The 25,848-nt window shown below is 43.8% G+C and overlaps 1 protein-coding gene across 1 annotated transcript in view; it reads right to left on the reverse strand.

The window, feature by feature from the left end:
* The window catches only part of CFAP77 (cilia and flagella associated protein 77), a 60,457-nt gene that overhangs the window by 20,053 nt on the left and 14,556 nt on the right, over positions 1 to 25,848 (reverse strand). Inside the window, exons 3-4 of the mRNA XM_034067730.1 lie at positions 3,858 to 3,957; positions 3,212 to 3,440 (exon numbers count right to left, since the gene is read on the reverse strand). Coding sequence (XP_033923621.1) covers positions 3,212 to 3,440; positions 3,858 to 3,957 — 329 coding nt within the window. The remainder of the gene's footprint in view (positions 1 to 3,211; positions 3,441 to 3,857; positions 3,958 to 25,848) is intronic.

Below are 25,848 nucleotides of genomic sequence, written 5' to 3' on the forward strand. Positions count from 1 at the left end.
AACATGGTTGTTACCCCAGTGTTATGCTCAATGGACATGTGCTCTCTTGCAAATTGTGGCTTACACAAGGCAGCTCTTGTAGAGATCAGAAGCCAGGGCGTGAATTGGGGGAGCCTGACTGGAGGATGCCCCATGGGGGAGACTGGGACCCTACCACATCCTCGTTACCGCTGACCTTGGCACGAGCACTGCCTGCTGATGGATCGGCTACGGAGCTGGACAAGACCCTGGGGAATCACTGTATTATCTATTATCGTCCCATCAGTGCCTCCCCTGACCCCTCCCAGCTCTGAATGCCACAGGCATCAGGGAGGGAATAAATCTCTGTCTGATACTGAGAGAGAGAAGGGAGCGAGAACAGGAAAAAGGAGAGATGAAAAATGTCCTTTTTATGACTCTCACAACAAAGCTGGCCTCATGATTCGTAGCAAACATTTCTCTGGGAAAAGGAGGGAGAGAATGGAGGGGAATCAGCAAAAAAGCAGGGCTGCTTCTCTCCCCTGGAAGATGTCCATGGGGAATTAATAGAGGGATATGGGTGACCTTTGAAGGTAAATATCCCAGGAAAGGAAAGAAGCCTTGGAGCTTCAGAAAGCCCACACTGCCTGTGAAATGCTCCATGCGGCACACATCTGCTGTGAATGGAAAGCAGAGAAGTAAGCAATCCTCCGTGGTAGAAGGAGCATCAGGGCCAGGGTGCAATTAATAAGGCACTAATAGCAACCACAGCATTTGTGTTCATTTCTATTTGGGATGATCCAGGAGATCTTTTGTACTTAAGCCTGCAGAGAACTCCTGATGTGGGTGTCTTTAGGAGACAGAAGCCTTTAGCAGTGCAGGCCAGGGGCTGGGGATATGTTGTCAGGGCTTGAGAAGCCCCTGCACATTATCTGCTGACAGCTATAAGACCACAAACCCATTCCTGTGACAGCTGCTGAGTTGTTTGGCCTTTATAACCCCCTTGTGCTGCTGTTCCTGGGGAGGCAGCCCAGCCCTGAGGCTGCATGCTGGCAGTAACTGCAATTCCAGCTGTGCAGAGCAGCTTCAACAGGGCTATGGGTGCAGATTAGGACCGTTTGTGTTGGTGTTCTGGGGATTGTCCCAGAGCATTGCCATCATCAGGCGGAGTGGCTGCAGCCACTTCAAGTGCAATGGGAAGAAACCTTTGCTCTCTGGCCTTCTCAGCTGTACTGTCTGTGCACATTGGGGAATGACACGCAGGCTCTTTTCTTGCTGAAAAACATCACTGCACCTGGTGTGTTTATCAAGGTGGGCATTTCTAAAGGCAAGGAAATGCTTCAAGTCAGGGAAAAAGACTGTGTACCATTGTTCTCTTCTGCCCCAGACAAGCATGTTGTGATTGCCTTCCCATTAGCAGCACTAAGAATACAGTTGCACATTGCTCAGAGTCTGAAAGCAGAATCAACTTAAATGCATTGATAACCAAATAATTTTTAACAGGGCAGGTCTTGGGGAACCTGGTCAGCTGTGATTAGGGACAGGCTTGGGCTGGGTAGTGCTCAACAAAGCTGGAATCTTTAACTTGCTAGTCATGGAAAAGTATGTTAAATTCCCACTTTTACGGAAATGGCTGTAACAGCTCTTTGGTAATCCCAGTAATTTGATTTTGTCTATAACGTGCTTTTAAAGTAAAGGGATAAATACAATCAGTTGGCATAAAAGGTAGCTATTAAGAAGCAGGCAAGTTGTACAATAATAACTTTAAATTAAAAGCCCTTTCCCACTACTTCTGCTATTGGGGGGTCTGCAGATTTTCCTTCAAACTTTTGAAACGTGCCTAGACTTCTTACAGGCAGCCATTTAACCTCCGTTTATGAAGAAATAAAGCAAAATTGATGTTGATTTTGGTCTACATTGGGGGATACTTTTGCAACATAAAAGCCCTTTTGCCTGCAATTTGCAGAGCAGCCCTGTCACATCGGTGAGGGCTGATACTGATAAAGATAAAGCTTTATAGCTGGGGCATTTGCAGCTAACAGCAAGCTAATGCTACATTTTCATTTTGATGCAATTAATGTTAATGTCTGCTACGAAAATTGTCATTAAATACCATTTTAAAATCCATTCAATTTGCATATGCAAAGCCCATTTACTATCATGTAAAATACACAATGCTGTTCATCATGTCTCTTCTCTAGAATTTGTTGCTGTTATTTTTCTGTAGTGATTATTATCCAGCTCTTAAAATGAAACCTAATGTCTGATCCAGACCTTCACAGAGCAAGAAAACACACTGTGCTCTAGCAGCAGCAGGGCTGCTTTGGAGCCCCTTTCAGAGGCGTTGAGCACTTGTCTGTGCTGGACTCACACTGGCTCTTCCACACTGCTGTGATGTCCTAATGCCTCTGTGGAGGGACCTAGAAGTGAGTCTAAGGTGCCCAGGTTCTCCCCGGAGATTCCCTGTTTCCCCATGTGAAAGCAGCACAGCAGGCAGCTGAGAGCTGGTATGTGAGGGGGATGTGAAATGGGTCACTTGTAAGTGCTGTACCTGAACCTCAGGTAGGACTCGTGTATGCAGGATGCTTTGTAAAAATCTTTTGGGAGGCACTGCGATGCAGAAGATCTAACTTGGTGTGAAGCCTTACCCAACCTGCTGCATTGCAAGGGTTATGCCCTTCTAGGTTTGCTGGGAGAGCCGCATGTATTGGCTCTCCCAGCCAGCTCTCGGGTGGGAGCCTAAGAAAGCAGGAAAGGGCTTATTTGCCTCCATTCTGCTGTACTACCAGTTTCTGCTCAATGCAGGGAGGTGAGCTACCAAATGGGAGAGGGAAGGATAAAGAACTTCAATTCATCCTTAACTGCACCAGTGGAAATACCAGTACAAGCAAGTAGAAATGCTGTTGCTCTGGTTTTCTGACCCTGGGAAGCCATCATTCTGGCTTTCAACTTTTCATGTTCCTTTAAGTTGAAGGATTTGCATTGAACATATTTTTAAAAGGCTCCAAGCCCTTAGTGCCACAGGTGAAATGTTGATGTATTGTAGCATCTAGATAAGATTTAGGTAGTTGATTATCTGGCACACTGGTGCAATCAGACATGGAAGTGATGCTGTGATTCAGTTGCAGCATGTCCAGGTTCAGGACACCTCTTTTTACGGGGACTGTGCTAGCTTAGATGTGTTGGAGATATACATGTGAGGGTAGGAAGGGATAGTCTCATTCTGAGAAGGGCCCCAAGCCTTCCCCCTTACTGTGTTTTGATGCCGTAAGTCATGTCTGCAGGTAATTGAGGAGGACACTTCATGAAGCGACTGTGTTCATCATCCTTGCACCGAATGTCCTTTGCCTTGTAGTACAAATTATATTCACGGGCTGTGGTATAACCAGCCTTCAGAGCACCACGGTTCATGGCAATGTAGTCTCGGGGCATCTCTCGAACTGAATGAGTGCTGGGCTTTACAGTGTTCCAGTGGCCTATTGCTGGAGATGGAGGGAAACATGAGAGACAAGGAGAAAAAGATCAGGTACCTTGGGTAACTCCTATTGGGGAAGGCAGGCTGATGTTTGTGCATCATGTCCAAGGGCCTTGCATGGTGTGCATGCCTTTTGCCACGGCTTCACCATGGAGCGAACTTCATATCTTATGCCACTGCATTTCATATGGGGATATCTTCCATCTGAATCAGATGTCTTTGCACCCTTTACAATGGCTTGCTCAGCAAGGCTGATTTCACAGTGAAATTGTTAATTTCAGGTGATGCTAATTAAAGTGGGGAATGTTGGATTTCTTCTCCTCCAGCTTGATGAGAAGTATTAAAGAGCACTGGGAAGGAGATGAGATTCCCTGCCAGCATTAGGATTTTGTTGCAGGTCTGTATTTTAGTGGTGGTGTCATACCTTCAGGGACTCCTCCATCTGTCCTCTTGGTGTACAACCCATATGCAAAATCAGTGCCTGGCAGGGTGTAGCAGTTTCTCTGGGGCTTCCCCAGTTCTGCCTGTGGAAGAGCGAAGTTAAAGGAGAAGTGTAAAGACCTTTCCTGATTAGCTTAAGTCTCTGAAAACATAGATTTGTAACCAAACATGGCCACAAGCGGCAGGATTTGAATCCCACTGCACAAGTGTCACAGTGCAAAAGAACTGGTGGCCACGAGGCTTCCCTAGAGCTGAATTCACACAAGTTTGTACCTATCCTTGCTGAAAACAGGGATCCTAACCCAGTATATACAGACCTGAAGTGTCCTTGTCTGGCTAATCTCTCCTCAGCTGGGATGCCCCCCTGTAGGTTCTGCTGGGGAGACTGTGCCAAGTCTTAGCTTTCCTTTTGGGTTATTTCTAAGTTGTGCCTCTTCCTAGAAAACTGATGTAAATTTCCCCAAGCACAATCACATTGCCACTCCTGCCTGTGAATAATCAAGACGCAAGGCATGTTGCAGGGGAGGATAAGAGGAATGAAGAAGGGGGAGCAGAGCCTGGGGTTTATAGCATAGAAAAGAGAACTTGAGCTCAATGACCTCATTTTTATTTAGTTTTTAAATGAACTCTTCCCCAGCCCCTGTGTGTCCCAGCCTGGTGGTGTCTGTGGGATTAACTGACCTCCCCTCACCCCTTTGTCTCTACCCTCCCATCTCCATGGTGAAGTCACTGCAGGATGTGTGTGTCTTGAAACCTTATTGCTGCTTGAAAGGGAGGTATTGGAGGAGGGAAGGGACGAGAGCCTGGCAGCTTGGGTCTGTGAGCTCCTGCTAGGGGAAGCTGGAGCAGGGTCCTCTGGAACCCTGAGGTATGGTGTGGATGCATTGAGACAGGTTATTTTCCATGGGAAGGATGTTGTAGGTATTTGCAGATCTTGTTGGGAGTGCTGAAATCCTACTGTAGTGCTTCTTGTGGTGAATCATTGAATATTAACATTGAGATGACTGTTATTACACTCCAGAGTGAACACTCTCTGGATCAGAAGAAGCTGAATCAAATGCAGCCCTTTCTGCAAGGACTGAGTAAAAGAGTAAGACTGAAAATGAACCATCTCCAACTTGCCACTATGGCGGTTTGAGGCTGTAGAGTGACTGACAAGGACCACAGCTTACTGTAGCTGCTCGTATAGGAACATCATCCAAACCCACATTTATATTCTGCTCCAGCCAGCAATATGCAAACCCTGGCCAGGGCCTCAGAGCTGTATGCTGCCAGCCTGGTGGTCCCTATCCAATGTGCTGTTAAAGGGTACTCACCAAGTGTGCATGATGCTGCCAAGCAGCTTGGGCTGTTCTGCATCACCCTCGGTGCAGGCTGAGCCAGTTTTGCCTGGAGAGCAAAGGTTAATAACCCGTGCCCAAACCAGGTGCCCTTCCAGAGGGCTCTCTGTTGAGGCCTCTAGAATTTGCTTGTACTTCCTCAGACTTTTTTGTCCGAAGCCATTTTTTTTGTGCATTCAGTTTGGAGTTTCTCAGCTCCTCTCTCTATAAAAGCACACAGTGACTGTGTCACTGACTTCCCACCAGTGTGCTCAGGGGTGAGATCATGCCTAGTTGCCTGAGTGACTTGTCTGGGTTGTGACAACGGCTCTGCCCCTTTGCAAATCCTGACGAGCTGCCTGTCAGCTTTGCCAGTTTGGGGTTACTGGTCCTGTAAACCTGTTCAGTGATGCTTTCAGGTAAACCCAGGGTCTTGCTTCTCAGGTCTGGCAGGGAGGTGGCTCATTTTAGCCTGTTTAGTCCATGCACTTGTTATACCCTAAAGCAAGTATGGTATTTCCATGACTCTTAGGAGCACAAGTTCACCAGAGAATGAGTCTTCTGGACATGCTAAGATCCTTTGATAGGCTCAAAACCCCCACCAGGCTCCTTGCCTTGTGCAAAGCTACAAATCCCTTGTTGCAAACACCTTTTTGAAAGCAATCAGCTCTGTTATCTGATACAACCTGTGCATAACATGTCTGCATTCCCCTAGCTGCCTCCTGTGAACCTCTAGCAGAGGAAGAGACAGTCCCTTGCAGATGTGTCCAGCACTGAGCATAAGAGTGAGCAGGCTTTTAGTGCTACCACAACTGAAATGCCACATGACAGTGCTAAACCATATGTGCATGCTGTGTGTGAGTTAGGGAGCTCGTGCAAAGCATAGAAACTGGTGCCAGGGATGATAAAGTAGCTTTCATTGCTGATCTATTTCTTCTGTATTTACAGGCATTTGTACACCAGCTTGCTTTTAGATTGGTTGTCACGAGTATACAAGGGGAATGCCATTATGTTTCTCAGATGCATGCGGAAAGGCTCTTTTCAGGGATCACGTTCTGATACTGAATCAGCTAAGTGAGGTCAGAAATCTGCTATGATGGCAAAGGTGTGGCAGATGGGAGGAAACTGCAGGTAAGGAGAGAGGCTTGTAACCTGTGGTAAAACTGCTTCCAGACCCTTGAATGCAGAGCTCTGTAGAACAGAAGAAATAAGGGGATTTAAAGATTCCACAGTTGGGTGTTTAGTCCATTGCCAAATGAGTGCACTCTGTTTCCTTTTATGATCGGATGGCATTTACAGTCTCTTTGCACTGAATAAAGAAAGCTGAAGATGCTGGATAAGTAATAATAAAAAAAGGAACCTGGTCTGATACATTGAACATGGAGAGAAGCTGTGCTTGAAGAGAGTCAACAGACTCGGAGGGCTCTGGTTGCCTGCCAACATCTTTTCCCCATAAAGGCAAAGATGGGAGGAAGCAGGGATGATTCTTGCTCAGTGTAATCCAAGATTACAGCCTTTCTCATTCATAAATTAGCAAAATGCTGTTGCAGCCTCATGGGCTGATTTCATTTGTTTGTCCTGGGGCATTGTAGGAGAGCTGTGCTGTAGAGCAGCAGGGAGAGTGAGCCAAAGTTGATGCAGAAGGTCCTTTTTTTCTTCTCCAGTTCCAGCACTGTTCCCTGTGTTCAGGTTTAGCCTGTCACAAAGCTGCTTGGCTAGAATACAGATCTGTCTGACAGCTGTGCCCATCAGCAGACAACTTCATTAAACCTCATTAAGATGTCATTTCTCTGCCTTATTTCCCACCTCTTGGCTCTAATTAAAACCTCTCTCCCTACATCCCAGGCGGTCCTAATTTTCTCTGGGTTCCTTCTGCAAGTTTTCTCCCTTTACGACCTCAGCGTGGAAAATCCAGCATCTTAAATACTGTTTATCCTGCCCGTTTGGAAAAGACAACTCTAGACTTCTTCCTGAAGCATTCCCTGAGCATCCTGCAGAGATCATCACCTCCTCCCAGAGCTGTGAGAGATGTGTCCTGAGGCTTTGTTTGCTCTCTCAAACTGTCTTTAAGGACTCAGCTAATGAATTCTTTCCCCCTGGACACAATAATTTTCATGGTTGATCCAGGTGTACCTGAACTGGGTTTGGAGGATGCCATGCTCAGACTGACTGCAGTGCAGTGGTGGGGATGTTTGAACAGTGGGAATACCCTGGTTGGCTGAGAAGTGAGTGGCATTGGGTATATGGAGAGCTCCCTGGCCTTTGCCAGGTAGCTTCTGACTGGTGCAGCCCTGGATTTGAGCCCTGGATTTGCATTTGAGTGTCTAATGGTGCTGGAAAATGATGTGAAGGAAGAGGAAGGCTTGCACATGGATCTGTCAGAGGTGGATGCATTGCAAAGGTGTAAGAAGTACAAAACCTTAAAGGATTCTAGGTTTTGTTGCATTGTTGCAAGACTTGTATGTTTCATCTGCTCGTATTTATGGCCCATCAACAAATATTGCACCTATGTTCTAGAGAGGACTGAGACTGCAAGAGGGGTAGGAGATGTCTCTGTGCAGAGAGAGGTACAGTGAGAGATGGAGGCATGGGTATTTAATCCCTGTATTTGAGGCAGCCCTTTACTGGGAGGGGGATGCTGGGCAAATCCACTCACCTGGGGCTGCCCTGTCCCCTCCTCGATGGCTTTCCCCTGCGGATGCCTGCAAACCCTGCGCCGGTGCATTTCCAGCCTGCCAGGCTCTGCTTCCTTCCCTACCTTCTGTTCCCCTTTTCATTACACCCCCTTGTACAGTAAAGCCTCCCATCACGCTGCCATTACTATTATTATTGCAGATTTACTGCACTTTCAGAGTGAAGTGATTGCAGTGACAAGGCCCAGCATTTTTCCCTCCTTCCCCCCGCGACAGCTTGAAATCAAGCCCTTCATTTGCATTTACATGATCTTGCTGTGCAGCTTATGAGATCGGGAGATTTATTTGCTACTTAGCTTGATGTTTGATTACACTCTAAGAAGGCAGTGAGCTACAAAGTGCAGGGATACATCAGAACTGAGCTACTGAAAGCCTCTGGGGGACAGTAACTCAACATCAGGTTTAGGTAGATGAGAAAGGGAATGTTCAGTGTTTTGAGAAAGGCAAATTTGATGAGATTTTTTTAAAGGTGGAGGGAAAAACTTTCTCTTACACAGAAAATGGTTGGGAAAACAAGGATGTGATAAAACCACACCTGGAAATCTGGATTTGTTAGTGCAGAAGAGATCCTAGCAGGGGCTGGCAGCTGCTGGGCTGCCTGCCACTAACTGCTTGTAACTTCCACTCCCAAGAAGATTATAAATAGTAAGTTGGCAGTTATCTTTCATGTTTTCATAAACAGTAAAGGTCAGAGTCAAAGGAAGCTCTCCTTGCTGAAGGACTACAAAATCTGGCCCTGCTTTATTAAGCATCAAAACACAGCATTGAGCATTAATCCTGCAGTAGTAGTGGGGAAACTGAGGCACGGGATCAGTGCGCTCATGCAGGACAGCAAAGAGAATGGAGCTTGGGTTGTGGAGAGAAGTGGACTGCTCCCAGTGCTCTGTGCTCAGAGTGGGAGATTGAATTATTACAGTGTCCCCCAGTGGTGTGAGAATATTCCAGAGAGAGTGGCTGGGCAAACTGGTGCCCTCAGAGTCAGGAACAGTGAAGATCAAGGATCTTACTGTGAGTTTAACTCATTTCATTACAAATACTCCAGGCAGGCTAGAGACACAGCTAACAGTATGTCTACACACGCAGTATGCACCAACCTGTTCTCCTGACTGACCCACACTGGGAGCTGAAGCCTTACTTAGATACAGATTGTTGAGTGTCGGGTCTAAATCGGGAAGATTCTCCCCTCTAGAAGCTACTCTTTGTGTAATGCCAACAGCAGAGGACTGAAGAACAGTGGGACACAGGTGTCCCCCTCAGTGGGTTAGAGAAGGCAAATGGTGCTTCCTGCCCAGGGTTCTACTTATCTAATCCCAGACACCAACCTGCCCCATCCCATCTTGTCTGCTCACAGTAGGGCTGTCACACCAAGAAGTGAGGGCCATGCCCACAGGTCCCTGACACAGAAACCCATATTTAAGGAAAGACACCCGCTATCTGATACAGTAGCTTCATGTGCAAACTGTTTGTACTTAGCTTTTAGTCTTGAAAATTGCCATGAGATATGCTATTACAATTAATCATTAAAGACTTAGGAAAGAGTATACCCCATTACATAAAAGACTCCATCGATGGTCTTTATCCAACTTGTAAAATGGGCAGACTTGATGTAACTGAATAATTTTCCTCTCATCTGCACAAAATCATGAATGCAAGTCATACTTTGAGCCTGAAGTGAACACTGCGAGACCAGCCTATAATTACCAAAACAGAAAAAAGAACAGCGTTTTCTAATGAATGACAAGCCACTAGGTGGAAATCTAATTTGGTCTAATTAAGCAGCCTTTGTGAGGATTTGTCTTTAGATGAAAAGAGGGAGCCAAAGAGATCTAAATGCAAATGAACTCTTGTCATTTTAGTTTTAAAGGGCCAGGCAGATATGAAAGTATTTGCGTGCACAATACTTCCATTTGTCTTTATGAATATATTCGCCTTCTAGGTTTCTATTGAATAATACTGTTTGCCTAGAAATCTGGGACTCTGGATACTGATCATTCTTTATTGAGTTAGAAAATAGTATGCTGTTAAAGGGACAATTTAAGCAATAAGGTATCACAACTGTTAAAATCACCTTTCTCTATAACAGGGCTTCCTGTTTCTGCTGTTTGAAAGTGGTTTTGGAGGAACAAGGATGTTTTTTGCTAGGGAGCCAGTTCCCAAGTCTGTTGCTGTTCGTATATGGTACCGTATAACTCTTGGGTCTTTGGGGGCACCTGCTGGACCCTGAGCTCCTCAGTGCCTTTGTGTCCGTATGAATTACTTCAGCACTGATAAATCGCCAAAGCCTTCCCTAGTTGTGCTGTTTGTGCTGATTCTGCCAACAGTCTCAACACTGGGAGCAGGCAGCCCAAGTACAGCCCCAAAGGCTGAGGCTCACTGGTACGTTTGACTATAACTGAGATGGAAATAATGAAAATGATCTTCTGCTCCTGACTTTAAGATAAATTTGTGCCTGTGTAAGGTTCATGCCAGCACTGAAGGTCCTAAGACAAAGCTGCTGGCAGGAAGAATGTGTTTTTTGGGCTAAATGAAGATGGGTGCATTTTACAGCTACTGCTAGACTGAGGTCTTAACTATTCCTGATCTTTCTTTAGCTACAACCACCATTTGTCTCTGAGGCAGAATGAGCCTGGAAGAGATTTGAGGATGCATAGGGACACAGTGGCAGAGAGGTTTGGTACAGCATGGGGTGGCTGTGGATCAGCTGAACGTGAAGAGACATTTCTTTGCTCTTCCTCTATGTAACATCAGGGGAAAAAATGGAGGTGTGTATGGACAGATCAGGGTGGCAAATCAGAGGAATAATTCAGTCTTTGCAGCAGTTCTGGGAGATTTGGGGAGAATATGGGCAGAATAATGCATAGCACCTTGGCAAAAAAAGAAGTCATTTTACTATCTTTGCATTTGACTCCCCAGGGACATGTGGGGCCTCTAGGGAGTAGATGCAAAGGGTGTAGTGGGGCTGTCATTTCCCAGGGAATCACAACCTTGGGGGGTACACGCTGTGTTGCAAACCTTTAAGTCAAATTCTGCCAAGGAATGCTTTTGCTCAGTGTCTGTTGGCTTCAGTGGGAGCACTGAGGTTCAGCTGAGAAAAGGAAGGGGGTTATTTGAGGATGAGAATATTCTCTAAAGCTTAAAGAGTTTGCACAATGTTTTCCTTTCAAGAAAAAAATAGTTTCCCCTTCCAGCAGTTCTGACCTTTACTTCGTGTTTCATCCTTACTAGTATCTGTTCTACAAACCTCCCCATCTGCTACAAGAAAAATCCCCTTACGATCTTAAAGCCAGATGCTGTCCCAGATTACATCCAGCACAACTCAACTTCGTGAAGCTGCTCTTGACACTGTATAACTTCCTGCTGGCTCCTTCAACTCCAGGCAGGTAGCTTTAATTTTTTCCTTCTGCATTTATTTGAGCACTATAGAACATATTAGGCTAAATGCTGCCAGCATAGCCTCCATATAAGCCACAATGATATTAAAGGAGTTGAACACAAGTAAGAATTCAGCTGTGGGTCTTTTTGAACAGACTGAATGTGGACACATTCCCTGTATAGCAAAATAGTTCCCCCAGTTGCCCAGATCTCTGGTTCTGAGGGCCAAATTTAATCCCAGACTGCAAATGGGATACTGGCTGCTTTGAGAGCTACCTGTTATTTCACGGTAGAGTTTTCCTGAAGTCAATACACTTGTGGTATCTCCTAGGACAAAATATTCAAGTATTTCAGACTAACAGACAACTTGTTAAATTTGGGCAAACCTCTGATTCTGGAATCTCTCAGATTTCACTCAAGGAGAAACTCTAATCTCTGATCACAGATGCAGGAATTTATCAACTTCAGTCACCTCATGCCCAGAATAATCTGTTTTCATTAGAGTATAAGTAAAGTTTTTGCTGTTAAAAAAGGATGCTGTTTCTTTAATGTAATAAAACCTCAGCAGGACAGAACATCTTTACTAGACTATCCCCCACTATTCCCACAAGAAATCAAATATAATCCTATTTAAGAAGCTTTAAATAATTTTGAGCTTTCATATTGACTTATTAAAATGCAGCTTAAAAAATGCCTTCTTGCAATCCCTTTACAAGGGTCAGGGATATAAAACTTGAAGAAATATGATTAGTAGATCAGTTGGGAAGATATATGCAGCAGCTTCCAATTTTATTATTTAAAATACCCTTTTAGCAGAAAAAGTGATTCTGTAAAGAGTGGCACCATCTCCCTGAAGGCATCAAGTCTCAGGGTTTCCAGTCCTATTTCCTGCATTCAGCACCCAACACCTCTGCCAGGTTTTTCTTAGACCTGAAAAGCTCTTGCATTTGGGACAGAAGAGTTGGTTTGAGTCCTCATACTCCAGGCAATTAGAGGCATTTCAGGCTCTAAGCACAGAAGAAGCCTGTAGCACTTGTGGCCATTTGTAACCTTTCAGGTGTTGGTTTGAGTCAGAAGGGTCCCTTTTTCACTTTCTAAACACTCTGTGTTGGAATAGAAGACTATAGGATGAAACAGGGTTCCTGCTGTGCTGACTTGAACTCTCTGCAGGGTGAAATGCATCTTACCCAAGCAATGGCTAGAAGCTCCATCAATGTGTCCTGAGATATCCAGCAGAAACCTTCCAACAGATTTCAGTCATTGCCCATGTCCTGTTGACTTGAGAAGAACTGGAATTGTATCCACAAGCATTTGGAGCACATTGCTAGACAAATTAGCTGAACGATGCTAAGCCGAGAAAATTGAGTCAGTTACAGGTTGTCCTGAGCTTCTACTCTATAGTTCTCATGGGATTAACATGGTTGTATGGATGTAAATGATGAGACAATCTGACCCCTGCTTTTGAAGCATATTAAATACAATGAAGATCCAAATTGTGCTGTCAGTTAGACAGAACTCCCATTAAGCACAGAGGGTCTTATGCTAAATCAGGAATCTGCCCGAATAATTTCCTCTGTCCTACAGCAAAATGTATTCAGTATGCTGAAATTTAACTGCAAAACCTAGTGAGCAAAATCACACCCTGCCCATTACAGTTACAGCCAGTTACTGTGAAATCCTAATGTGTCAGACTTTCTCTGGGAAATAAGGTAACTAATAACTTTATTCCTGCCTAAGGCTGGACTTTGGTCAAGGCTGTCAAGGCTATGATTTTCATGTGGTTTTGAAAATGCACCCATGATTTTGACATGTTGGGACTTCTGTGTGAGCAAGCAGGGAGCTATAATAGCTGAACTTCCCCGATAGCTGCAGTGCTCAACCTTGGGCGCTCTGCAAGACAAACACCAAAGGGTCCTGAGCCTGCCAGTGCCTCTGCCTTCAGCTCCCAAAGAAGTCAGTAGCAGTCAAGTGTGATTGACTCCTGGCAGGATCTCGCCCAGGGATTTTTCCTGTGGCAGAAAAAGAAGCAGTGACACCAAAGGCGAGACCAGCAAGCACTGGAGAGAGCCTTATTCCCCCAAGGAGCTGTGAGGTTTTTCCTTGCCCTGCTTCCTAATGGTCTACGTTTATGACAATAATTGTGAAACTGGGCTGAAATAGCACTGGGAAATTGCTGCCAATGGTTAAAAACTATCATTGCCTATGGGTTGATCTTACTAATGGTGCTAAAAACGTGGCAGAAGTTACCTGGCTTACAAATTAATGCTTGTTATCTTTGAAAGAGATATTCTTTCTAAAATTCACCATAATCCTACATCTGACTCCTCATTGCTTTCTGCACCTAATTTCCTCAATGTGACTTCAGCTTTGCTTTGTTCTATTGTTTTCCTTTCCAGTCCTGTATTTTTTTGGAAGGCTAGAACATGAGGGGTCAGATTCTGCTCAGGTGATGTACAAGAGTAGCTCAATTGCTTTCAAAAGAGCTACCTTGTGAGGCAACCAAGAGTTGGCCCAAAGAAGTCACTTCATAATTGCATCATATTTGCTAAATCAGATGTTTTAGGCACTCAAGAATTCTCTATGTTCCCTTTTCTGCTCAGCCATTACAAAAGGCTCCTGCTCTGCTGGAGTTCTGACCCATATTTTCCCTGCAGCAGTCCAAATTTGGTTGCTAAAAGGTAAAGGGAAAAAAAATTCTCTGTCTCATCACATCTCTCCCAACCCCTGTTCAGCTGCTGTGGTATTTTCCTTCATTATGCTGCTGTCTCAGACTGTAAACCTCTCTAATTTCCTACATCGCAGCTATTTATTTAAATGCTAACTCGCATTATGAAGTGATAATCCACAAGCGCAGGAGATAATTTATGAAGCATTTAAATTAAGAGGAGCAGCTAATTGGGAGCATGTGTCTTATAAGCCTTGCTAACACCAGAAAACTACAAATTAGGGAGAAAATGGAAGATATTTTTATCTTGCTTTTTTCTTTTGTAATGCACTGAGGAAAAATATTACCATACATCACACAAACAGTGCTGCTCACAGAAGCCTTCTGTTGTACGCTTCGTAGTTAGTCTAACACACGATGCTCTCGTTATTACAAATTCTTCATTATAACACACAAAATAATCTTCGCTCTCAGAGAAGGTGGGACAAGGTGGGGTTTTCTGTCTTCAAATAAAGTGGAATAAATTTTCCAGGAAAGGTTCCCTTCTCAGCTACACGCATTAATTTAAAAGAGCAAAGACTCCCTTGTTATATAGGGATGTTAAAGTGCATTTAATTTCGGACTGCATCGTGCTGTAAGAGTTTTATAGGTTTTTGTTGAAATGAGAATGAGCATAAATGGCTGTGAACCAGGGAATAGCAAATGTGCTGCAGCCACAGGGCTGGAGGGGATGGATTTTTGCTTCTGTTCAGATTTTGGCACCAAAGTCACAAACTTTGATTTCACTGCAGCTTTGCTCATAAAGATTAATATTGTCCTGAATCTGAACAGCAGTGTGCTCCGTGATATACAGTTCCTGGACTACAGATTTTATGATGGAAATGGCTCACTAAATGCTGCTGGGCTGGGCTGATGGGGAAAGGAGGGTTTTGATGCTCAGTCCAAGACAGAAGCACCAGGGAAGGTGATAACCATCCCCTGCCTGAAGCTCACAGTCATGCACCAGATCCCCTGGGTTTGCTTTTGGAAGCTATTTTCTCAATGGGAAGGAGCAAGCTGGGTGTTTTCAGGAGGCAGCTGCTTTTGCCTGGAAGCCTAATGCTGCTTTGTTTGTTTTTTGGGGTGTTGGTGCTTTGATCAGAGGAAACGGCTGGGATGTTATCTTGTAAGAGCAAGAGGGTTTTTCTGAGCTCCCCAAAAAGCATCCTAGGCATCTAGAGGATTGCATTAACACAGTTCAGTGGGAACTCATGGGATATGGAGAGTGAAGCTGACAGTAAGGACCACTTTAATATACAGCTCTCTTCCAGCCTTCAGCAACCACTTCAGAGTAGTTGTACAGTACAGTTGTGTGAGATCTTTAGTTAGGATCCTCCTTTACTAGGCAACCAATTCTTGTGGGTCCCTTGTGTGGTTACTTGAGACAGATTTGCTGTTAGAGTAAAATATTGTGTGCACATGCTGCCTTGCAGGGTGCTTGGGAATCACTGTGAGGTCCTTGCACGGAGGATGCTCTGGAAGTGTGGGTGTGAATTCAACCCCTACACATGACTGCATGTGCGTGTGCTGCATGTCTAGAAAATACCTTGCTTTAATCTTTGCATTCCTGTTGCTGCTCTTACAAATCTCCCTTTACTTCTATCTTGTCAAAAGCAGTCAGCAAACAGGCTCTGGCATTATTGGAGTTGCTCCTTGATTCGAAGGAAACCATAAATCTGAAACTTCAATCATATCTTTATGATCATTCAGCAAACAGAGATGGAGGATTTATTCAACATGGGATAGCAAAGGGGAAACTGCAGGGGGTTATTGCAGGAGATATTGGTTTAGCTAAGGCAGAACTGCTCCCTCGGGCCTCTCTACAGCCGAGCCAATGAACAATGGCACCAATGACAATAACAAGGCAATTATGGGGAAGAGGGTGAGGAGGGGGTAATGCTTTGTTAAAGATAGAGGTAAGATTCCAGCATGGTGTCTCTTTTGTGTGCTTTTGAAACTAAAGGATGGTGTGTCTGCCTGGGGTGGTCTTATTAGGAGCTGGTGATCCTAAAAACATAGAAAGTGCTTCTAAGAGCCTGTAGCTTGTGTGTGATTGTGATGCTCTTAGGAGGATATGAAGACTTCCTCCCTAATTAAATAGGGCTGGTAATAGGTTCCCCTAATCTGTGCTGCACTCCAGGGCAGGAGGTAAGTACCTAAACCTCTGCTCCCAGAGGTTTGTCTCTCTGGCTCTGTGACAATGCTGGGGTTTCTGCGTTTAGGACTAACTCTTGTTCCCAGGAGGGCACTCAGGGGACCCCTTCTTGCTGAGGGGTCATTCAGCCTTCACTCCAGACTGGCCAAAGTGTCATGCCACAAACACTACAGCAGCTATTGCACCAACTTGACCTGGCATGGCTGTTTGAGATTGCTCAGTGACCTGGTACTCAGACTTGCACTGCTCCCAGCTTTGTCTTTTAGATCATTACTTTAATAGCAGTAGCCAGCTTTCAAGAACCTGACTAGAAAAAGGAGCCCAAAGCTTAGGTTTCAAATCAAAATGAGTTTTGAACACCATAAGCTGATGCGTCTGCATCTGCCTTTATAGGGGCCAAAATGGGGCAGTGCTTGAGGGGGTTCCTCCTGCTGTACACCCCAGCTTCAATGTGGAGTGATGCTGGGCTCAGCCTTGACCACAGGCCTCCAGCAGGGAAGTTTCCCAAGTGCAAAATGGGAACATGAAAGCTTTGGCACAAATCCCATGTGGAAATGTCCATGGGTGAGCTGGATGCTGCCACTGCTGCCAATAGATAGGACTTGCATGAAATTTGCATCTTTTCAGGATGCTTTAGAGACAAAAGTCCCTTTTTAAAAGATGCTGTCGTGCAAAAGCAGGAACTAAGTGATCCATCCCCACCTGTCCTGCCTCCCTTTTTCCTTCTAGCAATTTTTCCTCACCCCTTTCCCTTGCAAGCCCCCAAGCAGTTTGTTTTTGCCTGCAGAAGGAAGCTTGAAATATTGCAAGGGGGGTATGGGCAGCACTCCCTGCGGCCTTGCCCCTGATGGCATGAATGCACACATAAAATAACCCAGTGCCATCAGTAACCTGTCGCCAAAGCCCCACTACGAGGTGAGAGTTTTCCTCCCTGCCGTGGCTGTTAGCTGCAATGTATTTCTCCCTGCACTAAGCACCATCTTTCCCAAGGCTGCATTACAATGATTTATAAACCCCATTTCTGGGGAAAACTAATAGATCAAAGTGAGGAGAAGGAAAAGGAGACATGAGCAGCTGGAAGAAGATATTGAAGCATGAAACAAAAACAGAAATGAAAAAGTAGTTTGTGGCACTAGTGAGGTGTTCTGTGCTGCGCTTCTACTATCGAAAAATAATAGGGGGAATTGGTATTTTAATCCATTTTTTTTAGACATTCAAGTAATCTGAAAAGCTCTTCCTAGAGCCAGCTTGTTTTTGTGTGTTTGTGCATCTCTTGCAGAGCCAAACACTTATTTTGCTGTTTAGTCCTTCCCTGTCTATTCTCATGTCATTTTTAGACTTCCCATGTTTTAAGCAGCATCTAGATCTTCTAACAGGGTAACAGAAAGCATCACATGGAGGATTGATGCTCAGCTGGACCTGAGCTTAGGATGTCCTAATTCCTGAGCTGAGACTTGGTCAGGTTTACAAAGGGACATTGTGGGCTGAGATAAGGGTAGCCACAGAGGTGCTCTGCCTTTGTTCCTGTTTCCTCTCCTGCACAGGAGGGATGAATGGACAAGGTTAATCATGTAATTCTCAGCATCAGTCAAGTTACATCGCAGCTGAACTGAGCCAGGGTACAGACCAATGCTCTTCTCCTAGTTTTACAATCATTAATGCATCAGTGTTTGTAAGAGCTTTGGTGATAAGAAACTAACTGGGCTTTTGCATGTGTTCTGCTTGTCTGGTTCAGCCACCAGTTATCTCTGACTTTAAACATAGGCAGTGGTGGAGAATTATTATGAAAATAACTATAATCCTTGTGCAGCACTTTCTGTATTCAGAGGCTGTATGAACCTTCTATCTGCAGTTTCCTCATGTAAGTGCAAATGTTACGCGCAACAGATGAAATGCATTGAATAGGACAAACAGCAGATTTGATAGAAGAGACGTATGGCAAGACTACAGGGGCTTTTCTGAGAGATTGTGCAGAGCCATGAGATGGAAGATGAAGAATTATCCCTAGGCATGTTCCAGCCTTGTCTGAGGTTTGCAGCTTTCCGTTCAAAGTATTTTCTCTACATTCCTGTTGCTTGTCTTGTTTAAATTTTCAATCTCCCTGGCAATTTTAATTTGCCACTTAATGCTGCAGCGCTGTGTTAACTTTAGGCTGGCTGGTTTACCTTGGTTCCTGATTTCTGTTACATCCTTTGGTGTTGGTTAAAGTGTTCCTGGGGGAGCGCAGGTGGTAGGGATATGTTCATGGACATGTATAATTGATACTTCTTGCAGATAAGACAAGAAGCAAGCACGTGCTGAACGCACTTGTGTGCCTGCTCTGCTCAGGGATTGCCTGTGCTTGTTCACACTGAGGAGCAGTGTAGGCAATGAAGCAGTGTATTTTCCTTCTGGTGACTTGTAAAAACACAGCCTAGAGACAACACATCTAGAATGGCTTCCATGACTTAACATCCATGATGTGATTTATTTTTCAGTTACATGGGGTGCCTACTGAATATATTCAGCTAAAGAGAGCTAAACATTGTCATTTGCAAGATCAACACCTGCATGTTCAGTCTGAGATGGCAAAGATCTTTATAATACTTATGGGTTTTTTTCACCTTAAGATAGTCTATGATCTTCACAGCTGAGCCTGACTTGGCTCAGGGCTTTGATCAGTAAGAGCTGAGTGAGTTACAAGTCTGGTGCTGGTGTCATAGCTGGTACCTGGCATGGTGGCACACCAGGCAGCTGCAGAGGCCCTGTTGTTTTTACTGCATGGATCCTGCTTACTGCTGACCTAACACAGCTGCCTCTTCCATAGACCTTGCACTGGTAGCTGCTGACTGCATCCCCTATTATAACGGGCAGAAAAAGCTGTCCTTGCTCTAATAGCTATTGTAGCCCTCCTAAAACTATGACAACATCTTTCTTCTGACTGCCTATGGCCCAACCAGTCTTTACTCTTTTTCTGTTTCTTGTCTATAGAGAGAGCACTCGCAGGATAAAAGACAGCTAGGAAGGCAGGGAGAGCTGAATGTGGACTAAGAGCTGCCAGAGGAATAGGAGAAGAGAATTTTGCCCTATAAGCTTTAATAAGGTGGTGGGTTAAGAGAAATGCAGCTAGGGAGAAAAATGGGGAATGTTCTCTCTCCAAATGGGCACGGCTTCAGTTTGTAAAAGCACCAGGGATTCCCCATGTGGCTTAATTTATTATTTTCCCACTCGTTAAATGCCAAAACAATAAAGCAAAATCTATTGTTAGCTTTAAAATGCAGGTGATTTGCATGTGGCTGTGATAGTCCTACTGCTGCCTTCATTTACACTCAGTAAGCCGAGGTACCTTTAAAAATTATGACTTGTTTTACATTTAATATACTGAACTGTGTTAACATAATATTAAGGGGCTGACTTCACAGCTTAATTGCTGATCACGTAGGAGGTTGCTTTAGCAGAAGCATTAGTCTGGCAGTGCTGTATGGCCTAATACGAGAGCAGCTGGAATAGCAGCCTGCACAAAGGGGCTGTGAGCTGCTCCTTCCCTGCTGTGATGCTCCCCCTAAAAGCACCCCGGAAACCCAGAGTAATTTTTACTGCACTCTTAGTTTACTCCCATGGGCTAAAAGGTATTTGGTGCTCTATTGCAGAGCAGTGCCTGAGCAATACAAATAGGATGTAATTGCACTTGTACCAAGTGGTATGAGGAAAATCAGGTGGGATTTTCCCCCCATTCAGTAAGATTTTGTAGGTGGGAAGGAATGCACCATTCCTGGCAGAACTGAACCTGTACTGTACTTCCCAGCCCCAGGTCTCTGAGGTTGCTGTAGAGAGATGGTGCAATTCTAGTAGTGGTGGTGTATCTCATTTTCTTCCTTCCTTCTTTGACCTCTGCTTGTGTCTGGCTGAATTCAAAGAGGATAAGTACTGGAAATGGGAACCACGTCCACAAAGACTTTTAGCTTCCCCTTGAACTCAGAGACCCTGTGATGGTGTTTTGGTCAATACGGCTGGCTAAGACTGCATGCTTGGGGAGGGTGAACTGCTGCAGTTCCTTTTACACCTGCTATATTTTCAGCATGCTGAACCACTGGGTCAGCACTCAATGGCAGGGCCTCACCTTCAAGGAGGGAGGTTCTGTAAATGGTGGCTTCATCCTTGATCCCTGAACTTCCAGAAGCAAATTGACACATTGTGCTACCCTTCCCATCCACTGTGTTAAAAATACAATTAAAGTCCAAATACTGCCCCAAGATGCCTCCAAAATAAGAGACACTCTAAGGCTTTTCAGGAGCTGAAGAGGTATCCAGGCATTACCAGCTACTTGAATCCATGTGTGTCTGACTTCCACACATAGCTCCAATTTGGCAGTTCTGGACTCCTTTAAAAATCTGCTTGTTTTCCCCCCTCAGTTAAAAAAGCATGTGGATCAACAGAGATGTACACCAATTCCTAGCACTCTATGATTTAAAAGAGCAAAGTTATAGGCCCCTGAAAATTCAGGTTTATAATGCAAGCACTGACAAACCCTTAACTACAGAGAAGCTACCAGGCGTTGCAACAATAATTGGGAAGGGAGGGAAAAAAATCACACTGTGTTTTTCAGTGCTTAGCTAAGAAATACAACAAGAGAGTTTATTGCTTGCAAAACACAGCTGCACTGCCTCAAATTGGATGGAAAAACGAACCCTGATAATTTATTACACCCCTAAACTCACAAGAATGTACCCATAAATTACTTTTTTGGAGGGGGAGGGAAGCGGTACCACTGTAGTCCATTCTGCACAACCTACTTATTAGTATCATAATTTATTATTATTATGCCCTGCTGCAAATAGAGAGGCAGATAAAACTCAAATCTATTAAAACAACCGCTCCACTTTCTCTGAGCCACTGAGGGACACCATTCCAAAGGAAATGAGATAAATTACTAAGATGAATGTTTGAGTCTTGCATTGCAGCACGTAGCTTATATACATGCGAGAGCAGGAGGATAATTCAAGCAAAAAAGAGTTGTGTTAAGTTTTACCATTCAGGATTCAACACGGAAGGATTGGAATAATATCAAGTGGTCAATTAAATATTTCTAATGTATACAGTTGTTTTTTTTTTCTCCCAAAGATCCTATGTGTTAACTTGGAATGAAAGTGCAATGCTGAAATAACTGCCCTGCTTGTATTGTAAATGTACTTGGATCAGCATATATATTTAAAAATATGCTTTATCCAGCTATTGTGAGGAAGTAGGCACTACATTGATGTGTCTGAAAATGATATTGATAGAATGTATATATCCAAGTGGTGCTGATTAATTAGAAAGCTGATTAGAATTTAAGGTTGGTGAAAAGCATTGCTTAGCAGTCCCAAAAGGGCAAAGTGGCAGAGCAAAAATTACAGTTGTAAAGTTCAACACATGACTCTGTTAACGGGTTTCAGATAAGTCAACAAGAATTTGGTAATACTTTTCCTTCTCTTCACTTCCTTCTGGGGTAGTCAGCTGGGCCAGCAGTTTTTAGTGTTATCCTTCCCTTCCCTGCCACATGGATGGGTTAACAGAGATGATAATTATCCTGGGAGGTTATTGCTTATTGCCCTCTTCAGGAGATGGGTCAAATGTCTGTTAGGTTATTGCCAAGTCAGGATGAGTTCAGTGCTTTTGGCCACAGTCACTGGGGTATGATGGATCTTTGATTCTGGAGGCTGCTGGTCCAGAATGGGGTTAGGTACAACAACCACAAAATCTAAGGATACACCTGGCAGCAATTTTATTTCTATACCACCAATTTTGTGGCTTTCAGGTTTATTTTTTTAGAAAGAAAAGTGATACATATGTGATAAATTCATATTGGACTTTGCTAAGTAATGTAAGAGCTGTGTAGGTTTAGCTGGCTTCACTTTAATGAATGCTGGGGATTCTCAAAGCAGAGTACATGAGAGGCAAAGCCAGTGAAACCTCGATGGTCCACAGTGTAAACAAACTTAATGAGAAGAAAAGAGTCAGCAATCATTTCATCTTCCCTACAAAGCCTGCTGCTCTGATCAGGAAAACAACATCCAGGCCACACAGTAAGACACCAAGACTTTGTGCTCCTGCTACAGAGGGAGGAGGAACAGGAGGGATTGATGAGGGAAGGAAATGAGGCCACATGCTTGCTGTGATACTGCAGATTTTTGTATTTACAGACTGCCGGTGGCTTGCATCAATCTGTACATCCCATTATTGCTTCTACACTCTTGCATACTTGTAGCAACTGTGTGTGTGTGTCTGTGTTGAATGATTCTCTGCACCCTTTTGTATTCCATGCATTGGCTGGTTTGGAGGTTTTTGTGGGGGGATTACTCTTATTGATGATTGTGGTACTTGGAATGAAAAATGGAAAGTAAATAAAATTCTTCCTGAGCTAAAAGGTATACAGAAATAAATTTATAAAGCTATATTTAACATTGCTCCAGATCTGAGCTTTGATATTTGCTTCTGCAACTTAAACGGTTTATGTAAGAATGTGAGGGAACAGAAGGCAGGAACTTGTTCCACATTCATTTGAACGTCAGTTGCCAAATCCAACAATTTTAGCTTTTTTCTTTCTGAGCTTTTTTTTTTCACATTGTAGATATTGAAGTTCTCAAGGAAAGCTGAATTTCCATTCTTCAAAGGACAAGTTGCACTTTGTAAGGGTATTTCCTTCAGATGTGGCATTTGCTGCTCTGGTGAAGTGCAGGGCTACTGCTTGGGCTCTTTTGGCAGCTTTTCCTCCCACTTTTGCCTTTTCCCCAGGGAAATGCTCCATTGGCATAGTCCACCAGTTCCTAGCATTTAGTTGGGTAGCTGGTTACCTTCCTCCTGATGTTCTGGTACTGCCTGCTTACAAGCAAGAAGGTGAAGAGGGGCCAGGAGAGGACACTTCCTTCCAGGCTTAGATGTGTACCTAATATGTGGTGCTTAGTTTCTATGGTATATTGATATTCAGCTTTTTCATACCAGAAACCTGTGGTTTCCTTGTATTAGAAGCAGTGGGTAAATCCCTACTATTTTCAACATCATAGAGAAGCCCCAGGGTTGGCTGTATCTCTGTTACCTTTTTAAAGCAGCAGTAAACAGCATGCTTTCCTCTGAGCAACAGCTGCCTTTCTAATGGTGGACTGTGAAAGACAGCAGCTCTGAGATTCCTAACTATTGCTGCCTGCAAGTATTGCCTGAAAGCCATGGGATGATGCCACCTCTTATGAACTAATGAAATACAGCTTCATTATCAAATGAAAAAGAACATAGCATTTCCAGGGGGTTGTGCATTGATTACATGGACAATAGAAGCATTATGAATGTGTGACTGAGAGACATTGGTTGAGTGATGTTCACCTTCCTTTCCCGTGTGTTGTAGGAAACCCTTTATATGACTGAATAGTGGCTAGATTTTCCAAGATGACTGAATTTGGTATAGCAAGATGAATCCTTCACACTGTGTAAAACAGTCTGTTGCTGCTGGTCTCAGCAATTATATTCTCACTTCCTAGCATTCTGCACTACAGGTGATGTTGGGCAGCTTTTGTTCAAGCTTGGCTAGGATTTTTGACAGGTAAAAAGTGCTGCACATACTGAGAGGCAGGACTAGATAGCCTGGCATCCTCAAATCGAGGGCATTTCTGACCCTGATCTGTACATGGAGAGGGAACATGCCTGAAGAAGTCAGCTAGGAATATGCAAAGCTTGATCTCAGTGAGCCATTTTGTGCTCCTTTAGGGTAAATGTTATTGCTGAAGCTAAGTTTCCAACCCAGTATTTCCTCTTCAGGAAGGAAGAGGATGATATGAGCTTAAGCAGAGCAAGGATAGTGAAATTTTAAAGCATTATGACACACATACATTTAATATTACATCACATGTAAGGGAACAAGCATATAGGATTACAATATTACAAGATGAATATAGGTCCTATGACATTAAATTTCAGTGCCTTTTGATTGATGATCCTTTGTTTGCAGGTTTTCTTTTATGTAAATATTACTTCTGTAGGATAAGCATCTTACCAGCTGGAAGAAAACATACAACTTTTTTATTTCCTAGCATGTAATTTCTGTTTGATTCACAGCTAATAAATAGGTCATCTTGTACTTCTGAAATGCCAACATGCAGTAATTCAGTGAAATAGAGACTCTACATTAAAAAGCTGTCAACCTCAGTGCGATTTTCCTGCACCCTATGTGCTGGAAAGATACCTTGTCACTCACGGTTCAGCTCTCTTTGCCTGAAATATCTTTTCTTCTGCATAAATAATGAATATAGTTGCATGAAAATATCTGGCACAATATCTGTCCTTCCTCCCACTCTAAGGAGCTGCGGTACAGGCTCTGTATTTATTGGTTGATCTTCCCAACAAATCTTACTGAAATCACAGGTGCGGTAATAGTGTGTTCCCCCTCCCAGGTGCAGGTAGGTGTTCTCTGCAGTGCTAACCCCATCCTACCCGCCTGCCTGAAGTCAGGGGAATGCTGCCCTAAAGAAAGCTTTTGCTATTTAGTACAGAATAATTTAAACCAGTTATTTGCTTTCAGTGTCTTTCCATTTCTAATCTGTTTCACAGATCTTGCACAGAAAAGGTACTGGGCTGAAACAGATCCCAATTAGGAGCTTTAAAAATTAATTCTATTCTTTTTAAAAGGTAGGTATAATTCCCATCAGGTTACTAAGCCTGTCTCCTATTTCATATGATCTGAAAAACACAATTTACTGGGGTTTTAATGCCTTTCTCCTAGTAGCCTACTGGAGGTGATGCAAGGATGGCAAAAGCTGGTTCTGCCCCTCTGATTTCAGCAGTAAAGTGCCACTACTGCTAAGTGGGAGGGGGAAGAAGGCAGCACTGCTTATTCATAGACTTAAAGCCAGAAGGAATCTTGTAATTCTCCTATCTGAAAATCAGGATGCGTTCAGGGGATCTCGGAGACAATTTTCAAATGCAGTGCAGGGAAGTTTCTGCAACACTCATTTCAAAACCTCTGAGTATTTATAACCCACCATGAAAGTACACAGACAAAATTTCAAGGCAAAAGCTTAATCCTGCATGTGTTATATGAATGGTTTCCCCTGGACCTAAGTTTGCTAATGCAGTGTGAGGCAGAGGCAATGCTGTGCCAATGAAAAACCAGACTGGTGCTAACCATAAAAAAATTGGCAATGCCTTTTGCGGGTTTGAATCCATAGAAAGCTGAAACTTGCAAATTATCAACCCTGTATAAATGGGAAAAAGGGGATGTGCCAACTGCCTGCAAACTGAGTTTTACAAGGGATAAAGCTGCTGAATCCTCACAGTGAGTTCCAAAAGTAATTTAAATCTCTTCCCTTCTCTTCTTGCTCCCAATTTCTCCATCCCAGTTGTTAGATGCATCAGCTGAGAAGGAAAGTTAGAGAGTGACACTAATAAGGAGCGCTCAGACGCACTAAGAGTATTAAAAGGTTAGGTCATGGTGTGTTCTATTAAATAGAATATTAATTGAATTCTTGACATCTGAGGTGAACTGTGACATGCTCATGGGATAAATATTGCATTTAACAGAGCATCATGACCTAAAGCTCTAAATACTATTGAGCATCAGTGCCAGTCCTTCACAATAGATCTTAGCCTCAGTCCTCAGGGTGCGAACGCTCCCTTGGAGTTTTAGAAGCTTGAGTGTAAAACCAGGTTTCACATTTCTTGATTCTGTTCTCAGTTAAGTCCAAAATTGCTTCTTCCATCTCAAGGCTGTGCTCAGTCTCAGACTT

Source organism: Melopsittacus undulatus, chromosome 11 (genome assembly GCF_012275295.1).
Source record: "Melopsittacus undulatus isolate bMelUnd1 chromosome 11, bMelUnd1.mat.Z, whole genome shotgun sequence".
NCBI lineage: Eukaryota > Metazoa > Chordata > Aves > Psittaciformes > Psittaculidae > Melopsittacus > Melopsittacus undulatus.